The sequence below is a fragment of the Hyposmocoma kahamanoa genome, unplaced genomic scaffold (assembly GCF_003589595.1).
Source record: "Hyposmocoma kahamanoa isolate Upper Pololo Valley unplaced genomic scaffold, ASM358959v1 192, whole genome shotgun sequence".
Lineage (NCBI taxonomy): Eukaryota > Metazoa > Arthropoda > Insecta > Lepidoptera > Cosmopterigidae > Hyposmocoma > Hyposmocoma kahamanoa.
The window spans coordinates 7,205,264-7,217,323 of record NW_020653719.1 but is presented as its reverse complement, the minus strand read 5'-3'; the positions used below and the strand labels follow the sequence as shown (position 1 = coordinate 7,217,323).

Genomic DNA, 12,060 nt, shown 5'->3' with positions numbered 1-12,060 from the left:
GCGCTACTGCTACTAACTTTTCAGGAGAGAGGTTCAAAGATTATACGAATAGAATAAGAGAGTTATAAGATTTCACCTATACGTAATTTGTTTCACGTAGTATTGTTTTTGACCTTTATGTCATATAAGCACTTTTGACTTGGTAAAGTAAGCGCATCTAGACATGTACTTTCCATGGCACATTAGCACGTTCAAAAGCGTACGGTATATTTTATTGTATACAAAAAAAAACATCGTGAAGTTAGGCTATAAAAATTCTATTGTATAAGACCACGTACATATATTTCGTGATTGCCAGCACCCGTCAATAGATCTGACAATGAACATATAAATTGTAGAGATGCAATACGATAAAGCACATTCGTGATGCACTAATGGCGATTGCATGTGTATTGTATAATAAACGTTACAATACAAGTATAGCATTGACATTTTAGTTTTCCTATTTTTTTTTATTGTACCAAGTAACGGGGCGAAAAATTTGTGCGCTTGGTGGTAAGCGACACGCCTATTACTGATAGTTGCAGTATATATTTGATAATAAATTAAAATAGGAATTGAAACTATTTTTCCGGATTTAAATCGCGTATTTGTTTTTTCAAACAAACCGACGTTTCGGGCCATTTACAGGTGACCATAGGACCGAATCGAAATGATTTTTCAGATACCTTATCTATTCGAAGCGCGTGAAGCCCCTAAATCGGCATCGTTGATGAGGTAAATACCTTTTCTACGATACACAAGGCCCGTGCCTTTCGGCAAAAATTGCTACACGCCGTGAACAAAAGTTATTTTCATCACCCTACGCCTCAACGTGGCTACTGAGCTATGAGTGGAGCCAGCAGATCTTAAGAAGCCACGTTGAGGCAACTGATGCTGGTTAGAGTTCAGTCGACATTTTTCTTTGTGTTTGTTGTGTTTCAATAATAATAGCATTACAAAGCTCTGTACCGATTGTTATCATACTTGTGTTAAAACTTATGTATAAAATGTTTATTAAAACTATTGTAGTAAGCAAAGTAATGTTTGTAGGTTACTATACTAATTGCTTTGTACTGTAATAATTATGATATTACGGTGAACGATACGTGGGAATTTTTCGCACGTTCGCCTTTTATGCTGTTCTTATGTTAAATTGTTATAATATCTTAGCTTATTCTAGAGATATCGTCACAATGAACGCAATGTTGTTTTATTTGCCAAAGCAATGCTGTGGGTGACAGCTAATCGTTTTTTCCAATTCGTCATCTTATTTACACCCCGACTTCGTACCCTTGGTATAATAAAGTTACATGTGGTCATACGCCAATAGTGCTTTTATCGCATGAAAATTATATACATATATAACACGAATTATGCTATTAATAATAATAATAACGGCCACACTCATGGTCCCACACTAGTTAAACTCTGTATCGCGAATGCCGACAACCACAAATTACACCCAAACTCACGAGAGAAATAAATGTAGGCAGCATGGTAACCGTTCGGCCATGGAGGCAGTTAAGTGAAAACTTTATCTCTCCTATTAAATTAACAGTTAATGCGTTATTTTATTTCTCCTATTTAAACAAAAAGTTATCAACTAATCCTTCGTAGTTTTTAAATCTATCTGAAAAGTTGTCGTTTTGAATATGTGGTCTTATTAACAAAGAGTGGAAGTAGGCCTTTGTTACTTTGTGCCTTCTACCACGATCCTTTATTTTTCTTTTTTTTTTATCACTGGGAAATGCATTACGCATACCACACGGCTCGGTGGCGCAGGGAGCGGTTATGTGGGACTCTCAGGCGGTAACTCCGTATATCCACCAAAATATAGCGGTTAAGGTGCCGCGCAACCGTGTGTTGTATTGGCTACAAGCGACGGCAACTAGAAGCGAATATTCTGTTTGCATACAGTAGTTTTCATACATTTGTAGCAGTAGCGCTCTTTGTGAAAGAGTTCGTCCAGGGAAGTACAGCCACCTTACCTATTTTTGTCGCCAAGCAGTAATGTCAGCATTACTGTGTTCCGGTTTTGAAGAGTAAGGGTGCTGGTGAAATTACTGGCACATGGGATTTGTCAATTTAAGTCTCAAGGTGACGGGCACAGTAGCAGTGCCCCTCAGATATTTGCGATTTAAAGTTCTGACTTTAAATGCAACTGATATGGACAGGCGTGTAGCTTACCATCAGACTCATGACTCATTCGTCCCGTCACTTGATATTACAAAAAAAATACAATTAATATTAAATCGACATATTCGCCGGTTGCCGCAACCGCAATTTGGATGATAATTCGCTTCTAAATGTCATGCCGGTTGCTTGTATCCAACACAAGACACATGTTTACGCAGCACCGAACTCCATCGCTATAGAAAGGCGGTCCAAGATCTGCTTGCGCATACTACTTACTGGGACATCTAGGTGGATGGCCCGCAGGGAGCAGGCCCAGGCCTTTGGTGGGTATTCCGGGGTTATCTACCACGATCCTACCGCCAATCTCACCCAATTTTGATAGACTACAAACTGTCAACATTCCTAGACAGAGCGGAACGGACAAGGGTATGTTCGGCAACCAAACAAAATAAAAGGAACATATTTTATAGTAAAAATTCGTATTAACGATTCATACGCAATTGAGTTATCAATTATGTCTAAAGAAATAACTTCAAACTCGAGACCTACATGCTACCGTGCTACATGCTATCTAAACAACATAAACGTGTTTTTTTTTTAGAATAAACCATATGTGCACTAAATACCTAGAAGCCAGCAAAATGAGGAAATGCACAGCATAAATAATCTTAGCAGTAAAACAATTGCACACAAGTAAAAGTGGGAGCGCACCTGTCGTGATGAAGATATACGAGTAATATGCGGACTTCCTCTCTGGTAACATAACTGTACGCGCATCGCTCGAATATCGAGGAGCCGGTCAAGCGTGTAAATGCAAAGTATCAACAGTTATACAGTGACTTGACATTTTTTTTCGATTAAACCTTTTTTTGCAACTACCGAAGCACAACCGTCTTTTTATTTTCCTTCATTTTTCCTTCATTTTTTCTTCTTTTTATTTTATCCCTTCAATATTCTTCCCACAGACTTGAACATGGTGACGTTTGAGCTCGATTATCTCTGGACACAGATCAGAACTCAAAACTTGAGCTTCGTCACGAACTGTCCTCCTCCTCGCGTCATGTTTCTCATTACTGAGGGTCGTGACTCCCCCGCGGAAACAGTTTCTGCATGACAATACTGCGTCTTCTACGGCGGTCATTATGTAGACTCATGCTGAGAGCCGTACAGACTTGGTCAGACCATTTTGTGGGTCAGCAACCTCTCAGACGTTTACTGTCAATCCGTCTGGTAACTATTAACTGTTCCTGGTTGTACCCTTCTCTCCTGGCAGTGTGACCAAAGAAATCATGTATCCTACGGAGACACAAGCTAGATAGTCTGGTCTGGGTAGATTCGTTGGTGCGAAAGGCAGTCCAAGGGATCCGCAACATTCGTCGTGACCTGTATAATTGTATTTGTTACGCTTGTTTCAAATTTCACGCATATCGGTTAAGGAATAGCTGAGTAATTCCGTTCGTGACTAAACTAGAAATACATAGAAAATACTATGGCAGTTTGAGTCGATGCCTAGGAAGTTTCGCTAGCTACGCTTCAGTTATTCAACAGACGAAATATTGTTTTACAATATATTAACCCCCTCTATTTGTCCCCCATCACTTACTTAAGTGCCTCTGTGGCCGAACAGTTACCAAGCTGGGCGGCCACGCAGAGGTCCCTGGTTTGATTCCCAGGCCGGGAGTAGCCCGGCAAATCGAAAAATCGAATATCGGCAAATACTACTATCTGTATGACCCATAATAATTTCTCTCGTGATTTGATAAAGTTAAACGTACCTACTAACATCGACCTTAAAGTCCATACCTGTAGCGCAATGTATAATTCTGATATCTAGGTGTTTTAGTGGAGGATATGTTAAGCTGGAGTACTCATATAGATTAGTGAGACTCATAGTTATTTTGATGTAATTTGTGGTTGTCTATGTGTGTGTCCATGGCACTCGCGATGCAGGGTTTCCTAGTGCGGGGCTATGAGTGTGTGCGTTATTTATTTATTTATTAAGTTATGCACATGTTATTCCTTCATTTAGCGGTCCACCAATATGTGCAAAAGCAATTTTCTTAAAATTGTGCTTAACACCGTACATATTAAATTTAAAAAAATTGGTGCTATGAATTGTTTTTATATTATAATAAACTGGTGCTAGGAATATATATACATTTAACTGTCTCCGTGGCCGAACGGTTACCACGAAGATGTTCAGGGTTCGATTCTCGGGCCGGGAGAAATATTTATAAGGCCCACATTTATTTTTCTCGTGAGTTTGGGTGTAACTTGTGGTTGTCTATGTGTGTGTCCATGGCACCCGCGACAAAGGGTTTCCCTAGTACAGGGCTATGTTGAGTATGTGCGTTATTATATTATTGCTATAAATAACTACTATTTCATATATGACTGATTGTGGCCACAAATCATATTTAATCATAAGTTTACACCAAGTTGATATATCCTATGGAATTCTATAAATCGGTTAAAATAGTGAAATCTAGCATACCCAAATTAGTATAGGATGTTTCTAAACTAATTAACCCAAGTAGTGTGAGCATCGTCATCAATATCATCTTAAATATCAAGTTTTTTTTTATAATACCAAGTGACGGGACGAACAGGTCGTGCACCTGATGTTAAGCGATACGCCTGTCCATGACAGTTGCAGTAGCACTCAGAGCTTTAAATCACAACAATCTGAAGGGCGCTGCCACTACATCTGTCACCCTAAGACATACGTTGACTAGTCCCATGTGCCTGTGATATCACCAGCACCTTAACCCCTCAAAAGCGCTTAGATATAGGTAGTACTTTCCAGGGCGAACTCTTACACAAGAAGCTCTGTTGCTGTTTTATCTTTTATATTATCAGTCTAGATTCCCTTTTTCAGTACACAACGACCTACCCATTCATTTGTTTTTACTTCATTTTTGTCATACTATGTTCTACAGAGAAATATATGGTTCTCCATTTGTAAAAAAAAACATTTAAATACTGATGTATTTACTAATACATTTAAAGGAAAGTTGATCAAATATATGAACTCACGTGCTTAACATACTTCTACTTAACCGTGTCACAGACACCAGCCGGATCTTTGCGCAATGTTACATCAAGTAGACTCACCGTACAATTACTTACTCACGGAATTTTGTACCACATAATTCGCTCCCAATTCGATAGCCGTGGAAAGTTATTTAACTAACCCATTTGGGCAATTGAGGTGTTAAATTTTATTGAAATTATTATTACTTTCTTTACTTTTATCACTTATAACATACAAGTGCGTATAACTATCTGTTATATAGGTTTATTTGTAAAATGCTAAGAAGAACCTTGCAAAACTATATTACTAATATCATTAACATTCACTTTTCCGCCGTGATTTTTAATATTTCATAAAATTTTGGTTTCGTACAAAAATAAAAACATTTAATTAGATGTTTCTAAACGGCAATAACTCTGTGCGGTAATAAATGAAAGCGCTAGCGTAAAGTTAAACCAATCCGATGCGAAACGCAGGAACATAATCCTAAGTACCTATGATAATTTCTCTTCACCACTCCCGCAGTGCCTGACGACCAGGGTTTACAACCAAGGCGTCCTACCGGTCCTGACTTACAAAGCCGAGACGTAGAATATGACGGTCAAACGGGCTCACAGAACACATGTGGCTCAGCGAGCTATGAAAAGGTCTATGCTGGGTATCTCGTTACGGAACAAAGTCCGGAACGAAGTTATCCTAAGGCATAAGACTAAAGTTATGGACATCGTCCAGAAATGTAGCAAGCTGAAGTGGCAGCAGCCTGGCCACATCTGTCGCAGAACCGATGAGCGATGGAGTAGACGGGTTCTCGAGTGGAGACCACGTCTCGGCAAACGTAACGTAGGACGTCCCCCTGCAAGATGGACCTGAAGAAGGTCGCGGGTAGTGGTTGGATGAGGAAAACAAGTGATCGGGCGCTATGGCGTACACTTGGGGAGGCTTATGTCTAGCAGTGGACTGCAATAGGCTGATTGATTGATGATAATTTATTATTCGACGTATTTACAATATCCCAGTAAAATTGCCCATAAAAAATAAGTTTTTTGACCTTAATTATGGACGCTTCCCTCTTTACAAGATCCATTAAATACAACTTTATACTGCTTACGAGAAGACGATGAAGACGCATGTCCATAACAATTACAGTGCTAGTTAGAACTTTAAATCATAAAGATCTAAGGGGCACTGCCATTGCGCCCGTAACCCCGAGACTTAAGTTGACAAGTCCCATGTGCCAGTAATTTCATCAGCGTCCTTCCAAACAGGAACGCAGTAAAATTTCAAAGCGTAAAGCACAACGTGTTGATGACTGTATAATATTGTTGTAACAAACAACATCGAAATGTAGTCCTTGGGTATGTAACTCTAATGCTGAATGCATGGCTCGGTACACATTCTTTATATTAAATCCCGGTACAAACTCTTAACAGCAAAGTAAGCCCTTTAAAGTACCACGCGGGTCGAAACCGGTTGCGCTGGAGTTTGTCCTTTGCCTAACCTAACCCACATACGGCGTACTCCGGGCTTAGAGGTCGACTGAGGGCAAATCGAGGTCAAACATCTTAATTGCCCTTTTGAGGTTTCTTGATACACATGGCGGAGGCTTTTTGGAGCATATATAAATATTTTTTTAAGTTTATTAAATGTCACAATGTTTAACCACCATGATATTCAATTATTTTTGTGCAATAACTCTAATAGTTCTTTCTTAGTGTTCATCTTGATCTTTGTATTAATAATAATTCTAAATTAGGCGTATCACACACAGCAAAAATTGATGACAAAATTTTAATGTCTTATATATTTTCAATATTTATAATATGACTCTTATATACTTTATTATTTATTTGTCCTATGATTTAGCCAAAATATTCAGTTGTTATTATAATTATTTTAAAACAATTAGAAACATTGGAAAGTATTTTTTCCCCTTGCAACATTTTTTTATTATTGGTTTTTAAGGAAATAAATATTTAATAGATTAGATACTTTATGTTAATCAGTTTTATTGAAAAGTTACATTGAAAAAAATTTCAACGTATTTTTAATCATTCATTAATCCAGCCTCCTGGATGCTAAAGGTTGAGCATGAAATCGCTCGTTTCAGACTTTTTTTACTTTAAAATAAGTTTTCACAAACTGCTGGTCATAACGTGTCCGATATTCGCACATTTATAGTTTATGCAACAAGGGCAGAGCGCCACCTTCTAAAGAAATGAAACTTACGCTATCTAGAACGGATAGATCGAAAGAGTGACCTTTGCAATTGGATTTCGGATTCCTTGAGTGAACGTTCGATTCGAGTGGTTAAGGCTACTCTTCCGAACATAGGGCGATATAGTTCCTCAGGGTTCTGTACTGTCCGCAACCCTCTTTCTGCTGCATATAAACGATATGCTGATTCCAGGTACCTTTGGATATGCTGATGACAGCACAGTCGTGGACAGGTACTTGACCAATGCTAGGGTCAGCGGAGAAGAAAGCCAGTCTTGTCGAGAGTACATGGTTAGTCGTTTGAATTTGACACTTAAGGCAGTCTCCGATTGGGGCGATGCCAATCTTGTCAAATTTAATACTACCAAAATGCAGGCGTGTGTTTTCTCCACTAAACGAAGTCCCTTTCACCTGACTCCGACTTTTTGTGATATATCCATACCGATAGACGATCTTCACCTACTTGGAATGGATCTGTCGTCCAATCTGAACTTCGGCAGTTAAATTGAATCCATGTCTAAGAATGCAGCCAAGAAGCTTGGCATCCTTTCCAAGGTGAGGCGATACTTCACACCGGAACAGTTACTTCAATATACCAAGCACAAGTCCGGTCGTGTTTGGAGTAATGCTGCCACTCATGGGATGGCTCTGATGAATACCAACTGCCCACCTTCGATTCAATAGATAAGCGTGCTAAGAGGCTTATAGGTGACTCGGAACTATTAGAGGCGAAGCTGCAGAGCCTTGAACACCGCCGTAGAGTTGCCAGTTTATCGGTATTCTACAGGATATATCACGGAGAGTGTGCGATGGAATTACATAATTTGATTCCGCCTTCCCCTTTTCATCATCGGGAGACTAGACGTGGGCAGGGGTTCCACCCCTATGTTGTGGATATTCCCCGGATTCGCACGAAGCGTTTTGCTTCCACATTTGTATGGCGAGCGGCTAGAGAGTGGAATTCCCTGCCTGCAGACTTGTTCCCCGAACGCTATAACTTGGACCTTTTCAAGGCGAGAGTGAATAGGCATTATTTAGGCGTGCATGCTACATCCTCGACCTCATCGTCACTTTCCATCAGGTGAGATGGAAGTCAAATGCGCACTTATTTTTTGTAAAAAAAAAAGAGTATTTGTGACAAGGCAGTGCTTTACATGTTTTGATGCAATAACATCAAAACGGGCTTTGTGTGCCGAATAACAAAGGTTTGTTGCTCAAAACGCTTCAATTTTGATCCACCAATGATCCGGATCAGCGAAATTATATCCAAACTTTAAAATTATCATCAACTTAACCATATAACGGAAATAGGATCTAAGGCAATCGTCACTGAGCGCGGTTACATAAACGATGCAACGGAACACAATATGACTATCGCTATTTTGTATGCAAGACGCCGCCGGCACAACGTATAATGTAAATTACGTATTTGCATGAACAATATTACATGTCCCCCCTTTCTGCTTTGTGCTATTAATAGTACAGGTTACATTGATCGTATGTACAATATTTAGTACCAGTAGAGCTCCTTGTCCTCCTCCTATTTCTGCCGCCAAGAAGGAAATGTGTGTATTATTGTGTTCCGGTTTTGAAGGGGTGCTGATGAATACAGGCGCTTGTCAACTTATGTCTTATAACTGCCTCCGTGGCCGAACGGTTACCATGCCGGACTGCCACGCACAGGTCCCAGGTTCGATTCCCGGACCGAGAGAAATAGTTGTATGGCCTACAATTATTTCTCTCGTGAGTTTGGGTGTAGGTAATTTGTGGTTGTCTATGTGTGTGTCCATGGCACCCGCGACACAGGGTTTCCCTAGTGCGGGGCTGTGTTGAGTGTGTGCGTTATTTATATTATTATCTATTATTTATGTCTCACGGCTACGGACGCGATGGCAAAGCGCCTCCGGTTTTTGCGGCTTAAGGCTCTGAGTGGCACTGCAACTGTTATGAATCGGCGTGTAGCTTACTATCAGGCTCATGACTTGTTCCTCCTGTCATTTAGAGTTATAAATAAAAAAATCGCCATCTGTATGTTGATCTGTGGGGGGACCCAACAGGTGCTTAGCGGAATAGCACTAGCGACAGACAGGTGAATATGATGATGCTGCAAGTTTCACAACGACGTGTAACTTTAACGTTTGAGCAAGTGGTGGTGGTTAGTAAACTAAACTAACTGCACATTATAGTTAGATACAAGAAGCTTTTGTGCTCTGACTAAAAAAAATATATTTGAAATAAACAGCATGTGAGTTTTTTAACCGACTTCAAAAAAAGGAGGAGGTTCTCAATTAGTCTGTACGTTTTTTTTGTTTTTTTTTTGGATGTATGTTACGCGATAACTCCGCCATTTGTGAACCGATATTGATGATTCTTTTTTGTTGAAGACGGTGCCTCAGAAGTGGTCCCATTTCAATTTGTAGAAAATATTCCACCTCTAAGACTGGTAAACTAGGAGATGAATAACTTTTGAGGTCGGTTTTTTAACCGGAGTTCAGGCTATTTATGACACCAAGTAACGGGGCAAGCAAGTCGTGCCCTTGGTGGTAAGCGATACGCCTGTCCTTAGCAGTTGCATTGCCACTCAGAGCTTTAAATCGCAAAGACTTAAGGGGCAAATCCGCTGCGTCCGTCACCCTGAGACATTGACAAGTTCTATGTGTCTGTAAATTTACAAGCACCCTTACCCTTCAAAACCGAAGCATATTAGTGCTCACATTCCTTCTCTGTACGAACTCTTCCACAATGAGCTCTACTACTTCTAAATATTACCTACTGATATTAATCAGTTTTACTAGCAGTAGAGCTCATTGTCAAAGTGTTTGCCCAGGGAAGTACTGCCACCTTAATTATTTCTGCCGCCAAGCAGTAATGTCAGCATTACTGTGTTCCGGTTTTGAAGGGTTAAGGGGCTGGTGAAATTACAGGCACATGGGACTTGTCTACTTATGTCTCAGTGTGACGGGCGCAGTGGTAGTGCCCATGAAATCTTTGCAATTGAAGGCACTGGAACTGTTATGGACAGGCGTGTACCTTATCATCAGGTGCACGACTTGTTCGTCCCGTCAATTGATGTTATTAAAAAAAATCCAGTGAATTGCTTGATAAATTTTAATAGTATTCAACGTACACTATTTAAACAAAGCAAAATTATTTATGCTTATTAATCTACTTGTACCTACACCTTATACGAAAATATCCGTCAAATGTAAAACAAAAATAACTTTTTCATCGTACATTCTAATCGAACCTGTATCGAAACCATGGACAGTTATATTGATTCGATCTCAATTGGTTTCTGTTACTCAATCGTGAACTCTATTGTTGTCGCAATAAGGCATAAAATATCAACCATCTTATGGTTGAAGAAAAAGTATATCTAAGAGCAGCGCTGTTGCAGACAACTGACCCTGTTCTAGATCGAAGATGTTATATACCCTGTGTTTTTATTGATCTTTCATCGATTCCGCAAATACTGAACGGATTTCCTGTGTCTGTTACTGATTCTAGGTTATATCTTATTGGCTTATACTTACTTCTGAGTACAGACCCGCCTTAACATTCCAAGCCTTGTAAATGTCGACTTCGAAAAAAAATGTATACGTTTTCCACTAAAACATAGACACCTAACTAATACAATGATAAATATCTATACCACTATGATGTTTATTGTACAACTAAGTTATAAAAACAGGATAAGTTTCGAGTATATGGCGGTCGAAATTGAGCCCTTAAGGTACTCAGTTGCATATTTGCAACTAAGAGTTCCAATGCATTTAATGTTATAACATAAATTTCTTTTACAGGTAAAATAGCAAACGATGATGACGATAGCCTTTCATCACCAAACTCTGCTTCGGCACCAGTACCCGTGCCTCGTGCAGCAGCGACAATTGCCCCACTTACTACTTCCACCAGAGACACCAACGAAATGAACCTACATCGCGAAGATATAACAACTAAAGCTACTGAAATCAAAGACCCGGAACCGGCAGAAAACAAACAGCCCAGATTATTAAATCTAAACGTAGAAGACTTGCAAAGTTTCGCAAATGCTTTACACAATGATACAAGGAAAAATGAAAAGAAAATGCCAGATCTGAGTGACGTCAATCTCGATGATGATGATGAGGAGTCTCCAAGGATGACGACTGATGAACATGATCATAAAAATCATAGAGATAAACAAATTGCGGATAAGTTTTATACGAATCTTCAAGTGCCATTCCACCCTTTGTTATCCATAGACAGACCTGCATCTTCTGAAGATACTGATATGTGTAAAGAGAATGGGATTCCATATAAAGTTAGTATTATTCTTAGTACCGTACTCAGTATATATTAGAGCCACCAATTTCAAATTGATTTGATCCTATTATAGTAATCCCAAAGACCACGTATGGTACTTGGTGTAACAGGCTGGTGTCCGCAACTCGACGTCAAGGTGCCTTTTTTACGTGTAAAGAAAGAAGACTTATGAAGACCGTGGTCTATTTCTAGTTTTGTTTTTTGCCAATATAATTTAAAAGTGTTTGAAAAACCTTAAGTATATTCCGATATTTCTTTCTTAATCTAATATGTGTTAATCTGTTAATACAGATTAACACCTCTATATATCCACCTCGATTGCACACACCCTATAATAATTTATAGAGTATGTGCAATCGAGTTGATAGAGCATCATCAATAATACGTAA

At 39.3% G+C, this 12,060-nt stretch overlaps 1 protein-coding gene across 5 annotated transcripts in view; it reads left to right on the top strand.

The window, feature by feature from the left end:
* Window positions 1-12,060, top strand: part of LOC113226508 (putative epidermal cell surface receptor) — an 87,516-nt gene that overhangs the window by 53,310 nt on the left and 22,146 nt on the right. For all 5 annotated transcript variants that reach the window (XM_026459145.1, XM_026459144.1, XM_026459147.1 and 2 more), the window contains exon 3: window positions 11,170-11,669. In XM_026459145.1, coding sequence (XP_026314930.1) covers window positions 11,170-11,669 — 500 coding nt within the window. The remainder of the gene's footprint in view (window positions 1-11,169; window positions 11,670-12,060) is intronic.